Genomic DNA, 21766 nt, shown 5'->3' with positions numbered 1-21766 from the left:
AGACACCCAGAAAAAAACAACAGCAAAAATGGAAAAAACAGCAGTAATTTTACAAGAAGTCAAAATATTAAGAGAAAATACCATCATTACGAGGATAGAGTTGAGAAACAAACAAAACAAAAGTTGTAATTTTTGGTAAATTAGGTTGGGGAGAAACTTACAATATTATGGCAATAAAGCTCATCCATCCATTTTCTTCCACTTCCTGGAAAAGCCAAAGATGATCATTTTCAAAATAATCATTCTGTTCCTAACAATTATTGTATATATACAGTCTTTCTCTGTAATACACTTTTCTTTTTTTTAATTTTACTTATTATTTTCTTTCTTTTTCCATCTTGATTGAACGGGAGAAGTCAGGAAGTCGCTGGGTTCTACTGCTGTGAGGCAAAAGGCGACTGTTTCCAATTAAGTGACCAAATATGGTTCCTTGCCCGATAAAGGGCTACATCAAAACGAATTATTAATGCTGTTTTATACAGTTGGTTTGTCTCTAATTTGGTAAGTACAATGTAGTCAGTCTCAGAGTGCTTTGTTCTCCCATGTATTGTTTTTCTGCACACTTCACCCCGCTGTCTGCATGTTTTTTTTGCTGTGTTTCCATTTTGAGTGAATTTTGTACATCTACTCAAAACCACTGCCTTGTTTTCACAGGTACGAAGCCAGCACTGGACTCTGATAATGGAGAGTGTGGTTCCATCAGACAAGGGCAACTACACGTGTTTGGTGGAGAACGAGTTTGGATCCATCAACCACACCTACACCCTGGACGTTGTGGGTCAGTAGCAACATAAAAATACAAATCTTATAGCTAACTCAGAGGAAAAGGAGCCCAATGGAAAGAGTTCTGGCAATGACAAAAGTGTGTGTGTGTTTTAGCCTTGTTCTGTCAGCTGCTCTTGGATGACAGACGACAACAAACACAATAACAGTGTTTATCAGCTAGTCTCAAGCGCCAACTTTTGTAGCTATTCATTCTATTCTAACATGATAATGATCTGACTAAAAGTGATGATTGGGAACCATTCCAAATGATTTGCATGAATTATTAGAAGATCATTTAGTGTCACTTTCTGAGTCAGGAACACTCAGAGTGCTCAGATCAGCACTACCGCACAGTTCACATGTAACTTGGTCAACGCTTCTTAATGACCTTTGGAGCACACAAAGCAAAGTGTGCTGAGTGAGCAGAATCAATAGACAACGGGACAACAGTGGGATAAAGATAGCGGATCAATGAGCGTGTGTATGTTAGAGTGCAGACCCTGTCTACTTTGGACTTGCTTAACTCATTTTACAAGTGATCCAAGTGATCAGAGCATATGGACTCAGTTATCTGACAGAAGAAAAGCCAACAATGCATTACTGTGCTGATGTTTGCAGAAGATGTTTGGCACACATAAAAGTGTTGAAGGTTCTACCGGTCAGTCCATACATGGCTCCCCCACTCTCACTATTGTCCTCATGTTGTATTTCTTTTTAACCGGGCGTGTTTTATGAAATGGAGATTAAATACCTGGGGTTTCTTGCACAATGAGTGTATAGCCAAATGCACATAAATACACGCTCATGCTCCCCAATTCAGGCCCCCTGCTCTGGTCCACTCTGCAGTGAGCCAAATCCGTACTTTAGACTGCATATTTCTGTATTTGTTCCATTTTACAGCAGAGCAGTAAAGCCTCTAAACGTCTGGCTCCACAGCCACTGCCCCCTGCAACCTCTCTCCTCATTTTATCCCCTTTATAGTGCAGTGGACAAAGGGAGGGGAAAGACTTTGTAAGAGAAAAGGAGGGGAAATAGACAGAAAGGACTGCTCTTATCAGTCTTTTTTTTTTTTCAACATGACTCACAAGCTTAGCCGTTAAAACGAGAAGAAACCAGGGAATTCTGGATCAGACTGGCCCTCTGAAGAAAAGGCAGCAGTGGGACAACCATGAGGGGACATGCATGATGAGAGGACACACATGGGGGGTCAAAAAGGTGCTGTCCTGTGCCATGCAGTTCGCTTCCTGTACTTAGGCCCACTGTCCTGAGTGTGTCAGAGTGTACCAGTCCCACATAGATGCCAAGGAATAAAAAAAAAAAAGAATCATATTTAAAAAATATAAACCAAACGAATAACTGTATTGGTATCAAACTAAGTATCAGAAAATTAACAACAAATAATGTCTCATCATTTATCATCATTCATTAATTTCTTCCTCTTGTCCTGTTCATGTGAGGTGAGTTATCACCAGATCACCAGCCAGTTGCAGGGCTATCACTTATCAATATACTGTAAAAGAAAATACTATAGAAAACCAGCTCCTGAGTCCAGCTCCTTAAAGTGTATATTTTTTTATATTGGTGCTTCTCTATCTTGGTGAAACTCCTAGTCTGTGTTGAAGGCTTCAGTTAGTAATATTACATTAGTGTCTTTAGTCCAGATAGCGCCACAACAAACTTCACCTTGTTCTCTTTGACTTTTAGTCTTTTTGGCAGCCCATTTAGGCAGCAGAGTTGCTAGTTATGGCCCAAAAAAACCTATATCAGCATTCCCCATTATTAATTCAATGGATGAACTGTCTACTCTTTCCTTTCATACCGGGAATTAATTACGAAAGCATTTCCTACCATCATGCTTCAGGGAGGAAGCTTCTCAAATTATTTGGGTTCTTGTCTGAGTTGACGTATTCGCCTACTTCAGTATAGCCCCCTTGTGTGAATGGTTGGGATGTGTTGCCAATGGCTCCCTTCATGATTGTTCCGGTTCAGTGTATTTCCACAGGACATTAAATGGTGACAAATTCTTCTGGATTGCCAGTTATTTTATTATGGCTAACAGTTTTACATTAACATTGGGAAAAGTGTGATTTTAACATTGATCCCCTGGCTCTGTAAAAGATTTAGAGGGATGCTTGTGCAAGAGATAAAGGAGGAGGGTTGGGGAAGGGGAGGGGGAAAGGGAATCACCTTATCTGACACATTGCAGAAAGATGGAGTGTACAGACAAGCAAGCAAGCAGACACTCTCCATCTGTTTATCCCTTCTCTTCATTTAGGCAATCCCCTAATTCCTTCAGTCGTTTAGGCCTTCAGTCCATAGCTTTTGACCATACCCCATGAACCTCACCCAAGCATGCACATGCTCATACATGCACAGTTCACCGCTGGACTTACCTTCCGGCTTTGTTTTGAAAAGGCACTGCAGTGCCTCCGGCTAGGTGATGTCATTCTATGTGAATGTTGTGCGTATATGATGGCAGCGAGTGGTTTCTGTCGGTGTGGGGGTTGGTGGGCTCCTCAGCGCGCTTGTGACGGCCCGGTGCTGTTTGAAAGGGAGCATTGTTCAACAGGTCTCGCTCTGTTTGGATTCATAGGCCAAATGTTTGCCTGCAGAAGAATGCAGATAGCAAGCAGAACATGGGGAGCGCAGGGAAGGTGTTTCACTTTCTAACGCAGGCACATGTGAGCTCTGCTACCCCAATGCAACATAAACACCTAACTTTATAGAAGTCCTCCTCCAGCCTGAATTTCTTAAAATATATATGTTCACCTCCCTGCATAGTGCAAAATTCTTCAGAGATAAGAGGAGAGCAGTCATGTTTCTACATGCACGAGCTGGGTAATCTTTGCAGCGCCCAGGAAGTCCCGGAAATACTGTAAACATTTAAATGCATTCGACATCCTAAATATGTTTACCATCTGTTGTAAAGACATTTCATTTGATTGATCGAAGTGGTACAATGGTTGTGGCTTGTGTTACCACCATGGAATGCATAGGTGGAAGAGTAATAGCTGCATCAGCAATGTAAATAGTATGACATCACACCACTGCAACGTAGTGTAACACCCCATTTTGAAATCTACAAAGAAGATAAATGGAACACAGTCAACTAACGAGAACAATGGGCGACATATAATCAAAGACAAGCTTTGACAAACATGACCAGTAATATAGACTGTAGTGGACGATGTTTTGGGGTTTATCTCTTTTGTCAAATTACACCTAAACATACACCGCAACTGGCCACGTTCACACGAATGCGGATATAATAAAACCCATATTATTTGATGCGTTTTTGTCCTTTAAAAACTGAACTCCATCAAGAGTGGAGATTTTCAAAAACTCCGACTTCAGTGTTTGTGTGTGGACAGATGTCAAGTTTTAGATGTCGAGTTTTTAAACCTTAATTTACAACAGAACATAAAGTTATTGACTATTGGTGTGCACCTTTTAACATGCACGGGCGATTAAAAAACAAAAACAAACATTCATGTGGTTTTCTGAGTGCTGAATTTACATTTAATATCTTGTTATATTAATGAGCAGAGGCATGATAATGCGCGACCAAGTCAGATGTGGTTTAATTTTCAGGCTTCTGATTGGCCAAAATCTGCACGACAGGCAGTGAATGTGTTTTTATGTGTACAGAATTTTTTTTAAACTACCTTTGTGTGACTGGAGGGTTTTTTTTAACACCAAAATGGGGGAAATGTGTGTTTTTGAAAATATCCGTGTTTGTGTAGACATAGCCTATAAAGAACCTTCTCTCTCCACAGAGCGGTCCCCTCACCGGCCCATTCTTCAAGCTGGCCTGCCCGCCAACACGACGGTTTATGTCGGAGAGGACGCCCGCTTTGTCTGCAAAGTGTACAGTGATGCCCAACCTCATATCCAGTGGCTGAAACACATCACTCAGAATGGCAGTCGCTATGGTCCCGATGGGCACCCTTATGTCAAAGTACTAAAGGTACTTGTCCTTGTATTCTCTGGGATTTGATTCAAATTATTCCGCCTTTTCTTTCCATTATTTCCCCAGTGCCAGCAGCAAACTGATGATGATGATCATTGCTCCCCTATATACGTATTAACAGGTCTTTTCTCTAGTGGTTCCTGGTGTCTTCTACTCTCTTCTGTTCATGTATTCTTGTAGCTGTTGTCATCACGTTTCATGTCTGTATGATTCCGATTTTGACCCGTTTCTGTAACAATGTGTGGCTTTCAGCGTTCAGGCATTAACAGCTCTGACGTGGAGGTGCTCACCCTCTCCAACGTGACGGAGGATGATGCTGGGGAGTATATCTGTAAAGTCTCCAATTATATAGGCGAAGCCAGCCAGTCGGGCTGGCTGATGGTCATACCAGGTAACCCAAAGACCTGACCCACTCCCCCTCCTCTCCTGGTGTGGTTTCCTGGGCTTCATCCCTGACCTGCTGTGCTGTGGCGGTCCTGTTGGTCATCTCTTGGTGGTCCTGGGTCTTCACAATCTTCTCTCCCATAATGTTAGATCTTTGTGTTTCAGTTGCTGAGACTGGTTCAGCCTTGGAAACATTGAGCGGAGCTGCTTGCCTTGACACTGAAATATTCACAGAGCTTGTTTTTTTCTGTCTTTCTCACATGTAGGCTGTGTTAATATACAGGTGGTTCTTGGTTTACGCAGTTCCGTATTGCAGCTTTTTGTGGTTACCATTAATTAATTTAAAAACTTCATTTTGGTTTGTAAAGAGACTCGCTTGAGTGCGCTCAGTATTGGCCGCACGTCTACCCCGGAATTTGGGAAGATGACAAGGAGGTGGGCAGGCTACTGTCTGCGAACCACGCCAAAGCAACTCGACTGTCCTCTCCAAGCAGCCACACACATACACATTCAAGACTCATGTCTTGTTCACAGAGAGTCGTAAATTGCAAAACTCTGTAACACTACACTACACAGGTAGTGGATGCTATGAAAGCGACAGTAATAACTAGGCAGTGTTGTGGTGTTATTATTGAGATGGAAAGGTTGCTATTGCTTTCTTTTTGTTTTTTTTATTGCTGTTTCATTTCATTCTTGAATTCCTTGCTTTCTTGAACTTACACCAAAAGTCGACTTACAGCACAGTCAAAGAACGGAACTCGTACGTAACTCGAGGACTACCTGTATAGAGGATGTAGTAGTCCATGTCTCCATGTCCTCTGTGTGTGTGCATGTTCCTGGTCTAATGTACACATTAGACTGACTTTAGTCTCTCTTGGTTTGGCTGTGGGAAGTTTTATTTGTTTTATATTTCAAGTTGGCTTTACATTTCCTTGTTTTGGTGACATATTGGGATCTTTATGTCTCTTATTCACCCCACACTTCATCACACTTACCCACCCTCCCTCATTGTAGAAGGGAATTCAACGATGGACGCCACCCTCTTATTTCTTTCTTGGTGTTTTGGGTCTTATTTTTTTCTCTTGTTGTCTCCCATCTTTCTCTGTGACCCCGCTCCCCCCCCCCCCCCCCCCCCACCCGTTCTTGTCTTTTACCCTCTCTTTCTTCTTTTCCACCTCTTCCTTCTTCTTCCTCTCCCCAGACCGCGGGTGTAAACACCACAGATAAGGAGATAGAAGTTCTCTACTTGCCCAATGTAACATTTGAAGCTGCTGGGGAGTATACGTGCTTGGCGGGTAATTCTATTGGGATCTCCTATCACACTGCTTGGTTGACGGTGCTTCCAGGTATACACACTATTTTACTGTCCTCTTGTTTTGTTTTTCCCCCATCATCATCGTCAAACATGTCCTTCCTCTGGAGCACAAGACACACAGCGCAAATATTCAATTACTCTGATGAACTTGCATGGTCAAAATCCAAGTGTCATGCAAGAGCAACAAGGGGCATGTATTCTTTAATAATATCTGGATTGGAAGGCTGTTGAAAGCTCAAAGCAGATAAGAGGATCGTTTGCAGACAAATCATTATAACTCGGGGACGGAAGTGGAGCTCCCACAGCAGCTTGAGTGTCTCCAGACTCCAAAGGGAGGGAGAGTTTGTCTCCCACCTTCTCCTCTGTCACATCTCTTTCCTGCTCCTTGAGGAAATCTTTTCAGTACCATACATTCATTCTGGTTTAATATGTCAAAGATGTCATTACATGAGTTTCATTTATGCCCTGCAAGTGAATGCAGCACATTTTCCTCTCTTTTCCTGGCTCTGATAATTGTCGGCTGATGAATCTTTATTTCTTTTTGAAATAAAGAATGAAAGTTAAAGCTCAACTTGCGCATGAAGTTGGTTTTGCTTTCTCAATTATCAGGGCCAACAACAGTCAGCTGGTTAACAAAAACTCTTGCATGTAAATGTTTGTTTGTTTGTGTTCATTTATCAGCTTTTTGTCATACTATCTTTGTTTCATGACTGACCTATACTTATGCATACCAGTGAATTCAACAGTTAATTCCAGACTAAAAAGAGGACACAGTAGTTGACTGAGTGAACGCCACAGGCATCAACATAGCGCTAGTATCAATCTTTAATAATATTAGTCATTGGTTAAACATTACAAAAGAGTACTGGGGCCACAATGGACAAGAAAAAAACTTCTCATAGACTAAAGTCCTACAAATATGACAATAACGTCTCATTAATTAAAAATCCTGGAAAAAAATGAATTTATTAAGAATGAAGTTGTAATTTTGTGAGAATAAATGTCCAATATTATGAGAAAGAAAGTGTAATTTATGTTGAAACAAGTAGTTTAAATAATAAAGAGATAGAGGACTATTCTTGTCAAGTTACACATTTTATTTTTAACAAATATATGCTGATAGTACCTAATTCATGTATGGCAAGTCTGCAGAGGATGACAGTTCCTGCTCTCACACCGTCATGAGCATACGCGGCATAGAAAATGGATGGATGAATTACTCTCAACAGGCTCTAACTCCACCACAAGCCCACACCTGTATCGTTTTGTTTTCCCCTTTTGGCTCAGAAAGTTCCCACATGTAGCTTCACCCCATCCGGATGGTCAGCAGGCTGTTTGATTGGATGCATACTACAAAACAGCATGTTTGTGATTTGGGGGATTTATGTATTATGGAGCAGTCCATCTTTAGAGAACTACACATAACTACCACATAATAGAGTAATTTATAAATCCATGAGCTTGCATTTTCTCGTGCGTGAAATGAAGTGAGGCATGTGTTTTCTTTGTGTGCTTACATTAGCTCATATCTCACATGATACAGTTGGCATGCTGGTACCTGGAGGAGAGAGATAGTTTAGTTTAAGGTTGATGGTGATTACATTTACACATGACTCACCGCGAGAGCGTCTGTCTCTGTGTTTGTCTATCATGTACACGTGTTTATTTGAATGGAGAACATCCTTCATACATGTGGGAAAGTGATCAGTACTCTTCTTCCAATTAACTCATCTGTCTCACTGTCCTTCCTTTTATTTGCTTTAGCTGCAGAGAAAAACGCAGAGCCCCTTCCACCCGACTATGTGGAGATTGCTATTTACTGTGCAGGCGTCTTCCTCATTGCCTGCATGGTGGGCATCGTGGTGGTGTGCCGCATGAGGAACACGGCAAAGAAACCGGACTTTGGCGGTCAACCTGCAGTTCACAAACTGAGCAAACAGATCCCTCTGCGCCGCCAGGTAACAGAAAGTAGATAAAGAGTTTGAGTGCATCTAACACCTCTAGAGGAGACCATTAGACACATCACATACAAATACTAGATTTAAAGCATGTACTGTAAAATATTATAGGAGCAAAATACGCAACACTTTAACAAAAAAAAAAAACGACGCATGGTTGGTGAAACTTCAAATACTTTTAAACATCTATAAACTTCACTTCAAAGTCAACTCTACTACATAAAATGTCACTAGGTTTAGGTTTTTGTGATGTGTGTTTTTAAGTCATGCCTTTCCCTCAAGAAAAAACAAAAAAGTGTTGGATTGCACCCTGCAGGCAGACGGAATCCAGTGTCGAGGTAAGGTGAGGGTGGAAAAAACGCAAGGCTGCTTATCACAAATTCTTGGTGCTCACTGTTAAACGGATTCCTATCTCTGAAAATAAAGCAAACATTTCTGAAATCAAGCATATCAATGTGCGGTATTGCTGCTAGTGTCAATATAAGTCTTACAGACACACTTAAAAGTGACTCCTCTACTCATGCTTTAGAGCTTTTCTGACCTTTGAACTCAGATAGTGGTGATCAGCCAGTCTCTTTTTACCTGTAGGTGTCGGCCGACTCCAGCGCTTCTATGAACTCCAACACACCTCTTGTACGTATCACCACGCGTCGGAGTTCAGCACACGATGACCCGATTCCTGAGTACGACCTTCCTGAGGATCCACGGTGGGAGTTTGCCAGAGACAGGTGACCATATATATTTTTAGCATTGCCACAAGTAGTCACAACTCATATTACCTGCACAGTAATTTAATATTATTAATATTATTAGTATAACACCCCTATAGTTACATTTACGGTCAAATTACCCAATACGGCAGACATGATCAGAAAATAAGCCATTTAAGACATAAATAAGACTCGTGCTAGTGTGTGTTTCAATGAATGTCTTCTGGACGTGGAGCCAGGAAGTGACGTTGGGGATTCAGAGTTGAGTTTTAGCTGGAGTACGGCCACAACAGTACACCGTTTTATTGTTATGATCATGATGATGATGATGATTGTTATTATTATTGGTATTATTGTGCTTGTTGTGAGATAACTCAAGCCTGCAATAATTGTTATTGAAGGCAATCAAGTCTTGTGCGTGTTACTAGTGTCAACTAGTGGCCAGTGTAGGCTACAGTTCATTAAAGTCCTTTAATCCCCTGAACTGTAATAGTATTTTGGTTCATTTTTATGCTTGAATATGCTTAATTTAGGCAAAGAATATGTAAAATTAGCTTAATATGCTTCAGCGGTCATTTATTAATTAATTTGAACCGTAATGTGGTGAGGGATGACTGTACTGCAGCAAGCCACTGAAATCCAGAGTCTTGCATGGGTCCAAATTTTAAAATCCGGTACTGCCCCACCCGTAAATAGTCAGGGCGGACAGACTGTGTCAGTGTTGTGATATTTCTTCTCAGTGTTCCTCCGTAGATTCTTTTGAAACTCCATTTTCTTTGTTACAAAGTAAACTCATCGGCTCCCCTACTACATTTTTGACAAATAAATATTTTGTAGTCCAGTCACAGTTAGTCCAATTTTCAGTGGCTACTTTTTTTTTTATTGTAAAGTTGATAGCGCCATATTTGTTCAAATGCAAGCCATATTCTGTTTGACTGTGATGCGTACACCTCGTTGTTTCCCCTGCAGAGTGGAGGAAAAACTCTCTAGTACTTCTCTAGTTAGACTGAAGGGTTTACATTATTTGGGTGATGTTTTGGCGGACCAAATGGAAAGCTGTGGCCTTTGAGCCAAGTATTGAGGATCCCTGATGAAAAGTACTCAGAAGTTATATTGCACTATATCTGATAACCCTTTTAATGTAACATAACACAATTGTGGCTATTGAAATAATAGCTTCTTCTTTTGGTGTTATGGTCTAATGCCTTCATCTCGGCACCACACCGTCCTCATTACTGTTACGCAAACACCTACCAGCAGGATGAAGTTTTATTAAGTAACCCTCAGCTTTTCCTACAAGTTGTGTTTCATAGCAAAAACACTGACTGCAATTAAATGTGGTCTGCATTAAGCACTGCATGAGGTATCCCTATCAAAAAAGTATTGATGAACTGAAAGGCAATGTTTTTTACGCTGAAGTAATTTCTGTCTATTTCTCTTTGAGTCTTTATACTGAGCCTGTCACCCAGTGCCTGAGGGATCATGTTGGTATTGCAGAGTGCTGAGGAATGCAAACATTTGTGGCTTGTGTGGAAGAAAAATAACATCAATTATGTGTGGCTGGACATACAGAATGGTTGCCATTGAGTGTGGCGAGTGTGTAGACAGATAGGAGATTGTGTTACTGTGGCAGGGCGCCGGCCTCGGGTCCCAGCCCTCTCTGCAGTGAGAGTTTACATAGCTAGGATGCTGAAACTTAGGGTTGGGACCAGCACTTATCAATCAAAGGATGAATTAAAACAAAAATAATCAAAACAAAACTGCTACTGAGTTCCAACATACACAGTGTCTGTGAATGGTACACTTTTAACTGCTTGTCGTCCAGAATTTGACTACCAGACATGTTTTAAACATTATTTTCAATCAAACAAGAAATATAACTCACAGCACCTGACAGGGGTATTTGCTTTGACACATTTACTTTAACACGTCTGTAATGAAAGACAATATAGCTGCCTGATGATGCTGATGGAATGTCATATGACATATAACATTTATCTACTTTGCCTATTTTCTACCAGACATTTTGGCCGTTCACATATAAATTTCTTTCCAACCACACCTGACTCCAACTAAAAGCTCATAAAGCCTACATGTGTGCACTATATTTCTTCACTTTAACATAGTTTACATTTAAAATATGGCACACCAAACAAGTAATTACATTCCCATCTGGTACCGAAATGAGGCCCAATAGTATGGCAGGACCTTGGCAGCAGTCCACCCATCACAGGTTAATGTGTCTGGGCTGAGATAAATCCTGTGTATCCTGCACAAGTAGGTAGTGCCAAAGCAAGGTAAACAGTTTAGAAGTGATTGCCTTCACCCGGCTTTATCAGATGTTTATGGGTGCCGTGTCTGCCTTCCGCCAACAGTTCTGCTAATACAGCACACACACTCAACATCTGATTAAAACAGAGTGCACAAGCTGTTAAAAAGTAAAAATACAAAGACGTACACATCAATCCTTTGTGGTCTGTTTTAATTCGGCCTTCAAACTCTGTGCTTTTTTTGTGTGGTGACTGCAGGTTGACCCTGGGCAAACCCCTCGGTGAAGGCTGTTTCGGCCAAGTGGTAATGGCAGAAGCTCTTGGCATCGATAAAGACAAACCCAAGGAGGCTGTAACTGTCGCTGTCAAAATGCTGAAAGGTTGGTAGGTTCCCTGCTGCCTCACAATCGTACGGTAACTGTCTCGAACTATAAACAAATATGTGGTGACTGGGATGTGATGTACACCACTTCATTATGTCTACATGGGCAACTTGAGCATGTTTTATTTATGCTTTACGATTAATACTCCAGTGAGAGTTCATAACAGGACGAGGTGGAGCCTGGGGCAGTCATTATTATTTGTTATTGGTGCTTGCTGAGTGACACCTTCGGTGATGGCGGCTAGAGTAGGTAAGGGTTAGGAGCGGTCACATAGCTGACCCCAGAGCAGCAGCTGGCTGGAGCTCATTCAGCACCCACACAAAGAGGCGAGTCACACCGATGTTATTAATGAAGGCAGCAGTAGATCAGGTAGAGCAGCAGACCAACCTTGCTCAGAGAAATGTGCTCTTTAGTTAAGCTATAGTGGTGCAGAGGAATGCAGGCCATGCCATTCTACCTCTCTGTCCTATGAAAAGGGAGCCTCTACAACAGATAATGAATCCAGATTGAGCATCTTTAAGTCATTAATTTCTCCTTCCCTTGGCACTGAAAGGGTGCTTCTGTAGTCTGCATGAGGAGCTCCCCTCACTGCTGTAACTTTAGTCCACATTGTCTGTCAGCTGCATTTAATCAGAAGCACCCTACAAAACAAGGTGCTGTCTGACTGGCGGCCAATGAGCTCTGAGTCAAGGGTTAGAAGGAAGGCAGGATGTGGGCGTGTTTGTTTTTCTAAGCAACTTTCCATCATTCCTCTGCTCTTAGATGACGCCACCGAAAAGGACCTGTCTGACCTGGTGTCAGAGATGGAAATGATGAAGATGATTGGTAAACATAAGAACATCATCAATCTGTTGGGGGCCTGCACACAAGATGGTAAGAATGACACAGTCATCCTTTGTTAAATCATGCCACCTTTAGATATCTGAAAGTACTGTTGGCTCTGTTTTCCTCTATGTACTGACACTTGGTAAAGCCTTCAATTTCTAATTAGGATCCTTCCTTCCTTCTATGCAGGCCCTCTGTACGTAATAGTGGAGTATGCTTCCAAAGGTAATCTTCGGGAGTACCTCCGAGCCCGTCGACCTCCTGGGATGGAGTACTCCTACGACATTGCCCGTGTCTCAGACGAACAGCTCACTTTCAAAGATCTGGTCTCATGCACTTATCAAGTGGCACGGGGCATGGAGTACCTTGCATCCCAAAAGGTAAGAGGGTGCACAACATGAATAAACAAATCCCCCAAATCTAGCCCCTCCCATATTGAATGCTTAAAGAGATTACTGTACCAGAGCCATTGTGTTGTGTCAGGGAAGATATTACGACGGGCGCAGCTTGTGCGTCACTGTGGGAATTTTATCTCCTAAAAACACTGATCTCACCCCCTACCCAAGCCCTTCATTGTGTCTCATTCCATGACAAAGGCCCCTCTGTGTGGAGGAATTGTCATTTTTTTCACAATAGTGGTGCAGCCATGTTGTCCAGATACAGCCTCACGCTCCTGCACACTGTTGGAATGTGACACTCTCACTTGCACACACACATTCTTGCACATGCATGATCTCCAGATCTGAGTCCAACCATAATGTGGCAAAGCGTGTGAGGACTTACCCAGACATGTTCATACAAGGACAGACTTTGTGGTGTGATGTTATTTAGTGCAGCAGCGCTACCTGTGTCCAGGAGATTTCAGCATTCATTTATTTGTAGAATGACGTAAATGTCTTGTTCTTCTCTTGCCCTCATTTTTTCCACTTTGTGACCCCCCTCCCTTTTTCCCCTCTCCCCTTGCATTTCTCACTCTCTCCTTCCTAGTGTATACACAGAGATCTGGCCGCCAGGAATGTCCTGGTCACAGAAAGCAACGTCATGAAGATCGCTGATTTCGGCTTGGCCCGCGATGTCCATAACATCGACTACTATAAAAAGACGACCAATGTGAGTCATCACCCTACCTTCTGCAAACATGCAATCATTCGCTATTGAGGAACGGGGAAGTTTTGGCTATCCACACAGCATGATTTACCCATCCCTCTAATTCACTCTCTTCACTCATCTTTCTTTTTCACGCTTTACTTGGGGTTGTGTCTTGGCAGAAGCAGCAGGTTCCCAGGCAGCCTGTGAATGTCAGGATTCTGGAGGCTGCCTTGTTTGCCCCTCTCCCTCCTTTAGTTTCATAGGCACTTATACAATTCGACAGAAAGAGAGACTGAGTGAGCGGGGGAGCGGTTGAAATATAATTGACAACTCCATAGCGGCCCAGTGGTGTCTTTCTTTCCCACCGCAGAGCAGCCTCGTCCGCACACCCTCATTTAGTATGCATGATTGCCTTTTCATTGCATGCACAATCTTGCTGAGAACAAGCCGTCAACAACAACAATACGCAGTGATGTTGAGAGTAATGTTGATTGGGACAATGGCCGCCATGACAATGAAGATCACTTGCGTTAAATCTAGACAGAGCCGCTATTGTTGAGCTGCTCTTATTTAGTTCCTTATTTATTTCCTTAACAGTGCCATAGAAACTTGACATTTCAGATTTCCCTCTTGTTGCCCATTTACATATAGTTCACCGAACTAAACGTGTGCAGCCATAAAGCCACCAAACAAATCTTGATTTGCCAATGCTGTAAAAGCACAACAGCATAAACCTTGCATTATCCAGGAGCTGTTTATCAGCTCTATTGCTTTAACAATGTAAATGTTCCTCAGGGAATGACTCTTCCCAGACACTATGCCTAATGCCTTATCCCCCAGACCACTTGTGTGTATCAGTCTCGGATCTCCCCGCAGGGAGATAATTAAAAAATGCTGATGAGGCCAGAAATTAAGATTCAATTGATCATTTTGTTTGCACTCATTTGCTTATCCGCAGGGTCGTCTTCCCGTTAAGTGGATGGCTCCCGAAGCGCTTTTTGACCGAGTCTACACTCATCAGAGTGATGTGTAAGTAAACCCGAACACAAAACAGCAAATACAGTTACTTTCAGGCATTGTTTCACTATCAAATGTCAAATATACACACAGTCCACTGCTTGGAGCTTCAATATGGTTGTTGTTGTGGCTATGGTCTGAAACTACAGGGTTATAGGTGAATGACAGCATGAGGTCTTGGGTAGGTAGGGTGTTTGCTGTCTATAGGGGGCCAACGCTGTCCAGTTTGTGGCAAAAGTGAGGATTTCACGCTAGACTTGTAACCAATGCTGTGTTACTAATCTGAGCAGCTTCAAAGGGCCCTGGAAGGAGCCCAGAACCCACCAAGCACCTCCTCCCCCACTGCTCCTCCGTCCCAGCTCGGAAGTCTCCCCTCTTTTTGGGCCCCCCACACACGTCTAGCTGCAGCCCTCCATCCCAGCCCTCCTCCTGCTTGAGCCCCCTGCTTTCCACTTACTTTGAACATGGGGTTCATCATTTTGAAGATGCTCAAAATAAAAAATGATAATCCCTCTCATCATTTTTCACCCCCAGCATTCTTATTTTCGTTCATCCATCTGGTATGTGAATTTCTGACCTGGCGCTTTTTTTTTTTTTTTTTTTAAGTCCAAGAACACTCATTCTAAAAACAGAACAAAGCAGGAGCCTTACTCTCTTTTTGGTGTTTGAGCCTTACGCGACCTGACAGCGTTGTTTGAAGTTTCTGCTGTAGAGGAAAGTGGCAGAGGGTGTATGTGGCAATTAGATAAATGCCTTGCATGCTGGCCTTTGCAAAAAGAGATTTTGCATCCACATATATGTTTGCGTCTTTGTCACGCACCAGTAGCAGTTTCAACAATCTTATCCAGTTAGGTTATTTTACTTTTCTGTCCACATCTGTATGTGTTTGTGTATGCCTTACAAACTGCATGTACACATGATGCCAGTCACGTTCCACAGAGCAACACCAATCAATCACAACAGAGGACTTTATAAGAGTGCGGGACGTCCTCTCTGTTAACTCACTACTAATTATATTTCATGAGTCACTTTTAGTTAATAGTTGATTTCTTGTCTCACAGAACATATGAAAGCACAAGCAGGCTGTAGGGGGTGTTATACTCAACACCAGAGGCACATACATGACATCAGATTAAATGAATACATGAATTACAATGGAAGTCGCCCCTTGTTGGCCCGGCAAATGGATCGTGTGACGCTTAGATCTCACTGTCACATGTAAATGATGTAGCTCAATGCCAGAGAGATGACATCATGGCCAGTCCTGGAAGAGAGGGAAGAAACCCAAATTGTACATATAAGATGACATGCGCTCGTATAGATTTGTTTTCTAGCATCCATATTCATGCTGGTCTTTGTCACGATCATAAAGTCTTCAGCAGAGCAAAGTAGTTCTCTTGTATTTATCAGTTGTGGTGTGGTTATGCTGATTGATTAGTTTGGTTTTGTTGGCCAAAATACACATAAGGTCAGGTGCCAGGTCACCCAAAGTGACCCAAAGCATGTTGGTGTGCATGTTTGTTTGTTGAGTAAAGGATGGGTGCACGTGGACATGGATGTGGAACGGGAGCCAGGGTGACATAGTGCTGAGAGGCATTTACAAAGTAGCCCAGAAAGGAGAGACGAGTATGTCAACATGAGGAGAGACCAGCATGAACCTGCGACTGCTTGTGTAAACAGATGGAAGAACTGATATACACCAGAGTCCCACCCACTTGTTGCTTTCTTGCCAGCTCTAGCGCCTTGCTTGTATCCTTCTGAACACATCTGTGTTCATAAACATGCCTTTATGTAATAGTACCACACTAAATTGCAGCAACTGAATCATGAAATCATAGATATTTACAATGAGGAAGTCACTAATAGTTCATTGAAATTAGTCAGTTGCCCTTTCCTCCTCGTTCTACCATTGGGTGGCCCAGTTTGTTTTGGTGTGGTGTCAGGGGACAATGCCTGTCTGTGTAACCACACTGTCAGGCACAAAAGCCATTGTTGAGATCAGGGCCACCGTGGCACTGGGAGTGGGTTTGTGGCAGAAGCTGAGGGACGGCATTGAAAGTACCGCCACTCACACATGACCCTATATACAGTATATTACACATTGGACGACTGGGGGGCCTTTGAATACTAACCTTTTACAGTGTTCCAGAGCTTTCGCTCTTCCTGGAAGACTTTCTACATGATTTTGGAACCTCGCTGGTCTTTCCAAAGGTGTTTGAGGTCAGGACTGTCAAGTTCTTCTACACCAAACCAATCTAAATTGGAAGACTAGTTAATTCACATTTTAAGATATAGGGAGAACAAACTCTCTTGCTCAACCCCTGATTGATTTATTCATTAATAAAGGAGCAGCCCCCATGATTTAGCTGCTGTATCATTCTTGTTTATCATTCCTAGCAGTGTGCCCAATTATTTAATAATTGGTCATTAATAATATGGCTGGCTGTGTGGAATTGATTTTTAATTAATCGTGTCTTGAAGTGAAATGGCAAAGGAAACATGGGAGCGCACTAGGCTGCAGCCTGCAGAGGCACAGCTCATTTGAAGTTATGTAAAGTTGAGCTTCGAAGACCTTGGTCGCCCGCCAATCGCCAATCAGGGCACATATAAACAAACAACACACACATTCATACCTGTGGACAATTTGGAGTTGCCAATTAACCTAGCATGCATGTTTTTGGAATGTGAGAGAAAGCCGGAGTACCCGGAGAAACCCCACGCATGCACGGGGAGAACGTGCAAACTCCACACAGAAATGCCCAAGCCGTCTTCCCGATCTCCTGACTGTGGCCAACATGCTAACCACCAGGCCACCTTGTGGCCCTATTATTTATTTATGATTTTATATATATATGAATTAATTATATGCATATTATTTCTTTATTTTATGTAGTTGTTGTTAGTATGGAAACAGGTGTTCAGAACATTCAGAGGAAGATGCTCCCATCCCTTTAAAAATAAAATAAAATAAAATAAAATTTGATTAATTGATTTAATTCCCCCATAGTCAAGTGCTCATTCCTAATCATGCATATGTTGTTTCCTCTTCTCAGGTGGTCTTTTGGGGTGCTGATGTGGGAGATCTTCACCCTAGGGGGCTCCCCATACCCTGGCATTCCCGTTGAGGAGCTCTTCAAGCTGCTCAAAGAGGGCCATCGCATGGACAAGCCAGGCAACTGCACCAACGAGCTGTAAGAGTCTTCCACACATTCAAAAAGAAACAAACACACTGGTCCTCTTACGGTGCCCCATCAGATCTATGACTTTGGGCCGACTCTGTCTCCTCTGTCCATGCTGTCAGTGTCTGTGCACAGCTGGCACTGGCTGCTATCAGTGTTGCTCTTTCACAGTCAGGACAATGGCACAGCTTTGTAAGGGTTGGTGGAATCTAAAGAGAAAGCGGAGGCAGAGCGAGGCTATGAAAATAATGTTTCAATGTTTCAGCTGACCTTGTAACAGTATGAGGATTGGTTGTTGTTGCTGTTTTACACACAGGGCTGAACACTTTCTTGAATCGTTGCGTTCTTCCCGTCTCCATTGAGTGAACCAGTTTTTGCTTCGTATCTCGCAGCTACATGATGATGAAAGACTGCTGGCACGCCATCTCCTCCCATCGACCAACGTTCAAGCAGCTCGTGGAGGATCTGGATCGCATCCTCACCCTCAACACCAATGAGGTTAGTGGAGGTTCTGTCATTTTTCAAACAGTTCGTGGAAGAATCCAGGGTGGTTCGAAACCATACTGTGCTAATGTTGTGGTTTCCTGGCAAATGGAAGTTGGCCTTTTTATGAAAATAACATGGAATAATATGATGCATTCCTACACGGGATGACATGAGTTTCCATCCAACGCAAACCGAGCTCTTGCCAGTGCATGCAGGTTTCAACAGAATGTTGCTGAAGGTTTTAGCAGAACTATGAACGTTATTGGTACAAGGTTCTAATCATGACCCCCACGAGCACACAAAAAACAGTCCATACGATTTGATCCAGGCCCACCATGATCGCCAAGGCCCAGTTAAAGTTTACCGATCATTGCAACCATGAACCCTTTGGTGCACCCCATTCCCCTTCCTGTCCTTTGTGGTATCCGCTGGCTGAGCTGAGGAGATGGAAAGCTGTCAAAGCTTCTCTCTGCTCTGGAAGTTCGTGAATTTGAGCCAAAAAAGCCCCGGTTTCATTTTGAACTTTTGAAATGCAATAAATCCCCCCACCCACCATTCTCTCTGCCCTAAACCGCTGGCAGATGTGGAGGTCTTTTGGAATGTGAGCTGCTTTTTGAGCCGAGAAAATGGAAGCCAGCGCTCATTTCTAGAAAACCCCAATAAAGGCGTCTCTCTCACAAGTAGACCCAGAAACAGTCATCAAAGACGAGGCAGGGACAGAACAAAACATCTTCCCAACCGGGCTGTGATAGAATTAATAACAGGACTTCTGTGGTTTCATCTTGTTTCAAGTGGGGGGGGGGGGGACCTGATGATGTCCTCTTTTCCTATCAATATTATCCTGCTTGGTGTTTGACGGTCAGATACTTTGTGTTGAGGAGAAACTGTGAAGTGATACTTTAAGCAAAGGCTTTTTGGCCTTCAGCAAAATCTTTATTGACCGTCCTGGGGGTGTAACGGTACAGCTGCTGCCTTTTAAGACCGTTAAAAAAATTCTATTAATTTGTTATTTTGTACTAAAAACAATTTATTGAACAATTTGTTTCCCATGTACTCGTATTACTCCAAAAAATGCATTTAACAAGTCTGATTCATGTCAAATCGTAAAAAAGCTGGCAATTTGGCCGGGGTTTTGTTTTAAGAGTGGCACAATGAGCCTTCCTCAGAGAATACAGTACAGTTAGACCCTCCCCTGCGTCACGAAAAAATGGTTTTGTGGAGTCCGTTTACAGTCTTACTGTAAAAAAAAAATCCAATAACATTACGGTTGAAATCGCTGAAATTCGCTTAACGGGACTGCAAAATGTGTTTTTCTGCATTTTGCTCAAGCTGCGGCTATTCCACTGAAGTGTTCTGCCTCGTCACCATTTTAAAACCCCGGTACTGTATCCTACTGAGATACTTATATTAGAGACAGTGTCATGCTACACCACTGCAAACTACAACGTGTTGTGATAATGGATCTTGCTAAATTGTGGAGGTGTGCCCAATACGGCCATTGAGTGCACCGCAGGTGCAAAACTATTTTGGTTTTAGCTTTTCATCCGCTCTTAATGCTTTGTCCCACTTATAAAGTGCTATCGTTTGAGAGTGTAAATGATGTCACTCATGCCTGTCTCTTGTGTATTCAGGAGTATCTGGACCTGTGCACCCCCACGGAGCAGTATTCTCCAATCTTCCCCGACACTCGCAGCTCCTGTTCCTCCGGCGACGACAGCGTCTTCTCCCACGAGCCCTTACCAGATGAGCCTTGCCTCCCCAAGTATCAGCACATCAACGGCAATGTCAAAACATGAGTTCCGTTCCCCCCCCCACCGCACTCTTGACCCAAACTCCACCTTAAAACACACTAAGAACAAGACACTTGCCTTGAAACCCTCTCTGCTTCCCGGCCCGCCTCTCTTTGTCCACCTCCTGGCTCCCAGCTGACTTTCGGACCAATTTGGGACCGGGCTGGCAGCAGCGCTGTTGCACTGCCATTTGCCACATCCTACATGCCCTCATGTCTTAAGGAGAGGAAAGGAGGAGAGGATCCCGATACAAGCTGAGCTTTTATACAGACTGAATGAACTGACATTCTTCAAGGGACCTTTTCTCTCTTTTTTTTTCATATTAACACAAACTTTTTCATATCAGATCTACACAAGGAGGTTGGGACGATGTTTGGAGACCTCATTCCAGCGGCTGGCATTCCAAGATTGTTATTTGCTCCTGGAGGAATGTATGGACCAATGTGAACTTAAAGCAGATGACTAAAAATAGGAAGAGGACTAAGAGAAAAGGCTTTGACTAACAAAAAAAAACAAAAAACAGAGGAATAGGTGGAGAGCGTGCATAGAAACAGCTTCCCTGTTTATTTTGTAATATTGATGCCTTTCTTTTTCACTTCTCTTTCCCAATTATTGTAGAGAAAAAATACACAGTATAATGTGTAGTTCTGGGTATATTTGTAAATATCTCCAAATATGTATAAATATATATTATATATTTACAATGAATTATTTTTTGTATGCCCTCAAAAAAACTAAAGGTCCTCACCCCGCCTTACACCACTCCCCCACCCAATTTGGAGAACATATTGCACATAGTTTTTACCAACAGACACACACAGATGCACATCTAAAACCCTGTCTTACACACACACACACACACGCGCACACACACACACGCACACAGAGTATTGGCTTTCAGGTAGCATGTTAATTTATTGACTTGTGATTTTTGTATTAATCAGAAAGTCTAAAAAAAGAACAAAATCATGATGATATTAATAATGCAAATGTCTAAATAATCCATGAAATGTATTTAAAATGATCCCTCAGCAGCAATGGAAGAAAATGGCTTGATTTTAGTGGGATTGACAGAACCATGTTTTGTAAGTTTTATATATGAATGTGAATATTAAGTTAAATGTGTACATTTTATAGCCAGCTAATCCCTTTCTTATGTATCATCGGTGGCATTTCTGTCCAGACCTTTAACATTTTCTTAGCTGTACTTTAGGATCATCAGGAGTTTTCAGGGTCAACTGTTTCTGGTTTTAAGACACTAATTCTCCGCTGCCTCGTGTAGATCAAACGTAGAAGTTTACAGAACAATCAAACACTTACAAAGTATGGAATCATTCAAGTGGTTTTATTTTCTACAGGACCAACATTAAGCTGTTCCCTTGCAGATGTTCATGTCACATTTGCAAATAAATAATTGAAAAAATAGATTATTGGTTTTGATTTTATTGGGACTTTTCTTATTGATAAATGTTTGCATTGTTTGTTTATTGTTTTTATTGTTTATTTTAATTGTATTTAATTGTATTACGCAGTAAACCCTCGTTTATCACGGTTAATTGGTTCCTGACCCGGCCGTGATAAGTGAATTTCCGTGAAGTGGCATCCATATTTATAAACAGAATATT

General features: G+C 42.3%; 1 protein-coding gene across 6 annotated transcripts in view; it reads left to right on the top strand.

The window, feature by feature from the left end:
• Positions 1 to 21566, top strand: part of fgfr2 (fibroblast growth factor receptor 2) — a 38174-nt gene extending 16608 nt beyond the window's left edge. For 3 of the 6 annotated variants that reach the window (XM_054798218.1, XM_054798215.1, XM_054798211.1), the window contains 13 exons: positions 655 to 778; positions 4542 to 4732; positions 6321 to 6465; positions 8199 to 8399; positions 8982 to 9120; positions 11631 to 11752; positions 12518 to 12628; positions 12770 to 12960; positions 13568 to 13690; positions 14628 to 14698; positions 17740 to 17877; positions 18258 to 18363; positions 19983 to 21566. In XM_054798218.1, the coding sequence (XP_054654193.1) occupies positions 655 to 778; positions 4542 to 4732; positions 6321 to 6465; positions 8199 to 8399; positions 8982 to 9120; positions 11631 to 11752; positions 12518 to 12628; positions 12770 to 12960; positions 13568 to 13690; positions 14628 to 14698; positions 17740 to 17877; positions 18258 to 18363; positions 19983 to 20147 (1827 nt within the window). In that variant the 3' untranslated portion in view covers positions 20148 to 21566. Of the gene's footprint in view, positions 1 to 654; positions 779 to 4541; positions 4733 to 4987; positions 5127 to 6320; positions 6466 to 8198; positions 8400 to 8980; positions 9121 to 11630; positions 11753 to 12517; positions 12629 to 12769; positions 12961 to 13567; positions 13691 to 14627; positions 14699 to 17739; positions 17878 to 18257; positions 18364 to 19982 lie in introns of all 6 variants that reach the window. The other 3 variants (XM_054798213.1, XM_054798214.1, XM_054798212.1) reach the window with 3 other exon arrangements.
• Positions 21567 to 21766: the final 200 nt, after the last annotated feature.

Source organism: Dunckerocampus dactyliophorus, chromosome 14 (genome assembly GCF_027744805.1).
Source record: "Dunckerocampus dactyliophorus isolate RoL2022-P2 chromosome 14, RoL_Ddac_1.1, whole genome shotgun sequence".
Classification (NCBI taxonomy): domain Eukaryota; kingdom Metazoa; phylum Chordata; class Actinopteri; order Syngnathiformes; family Syngnathidae; genus Dunckerocampus; species Dunckerocampus dactyliophorus.
Note: the sequence above shows the minus strand (reverse complement) of the source record. Positions and strands in the feature narration are given on the sequence as shown.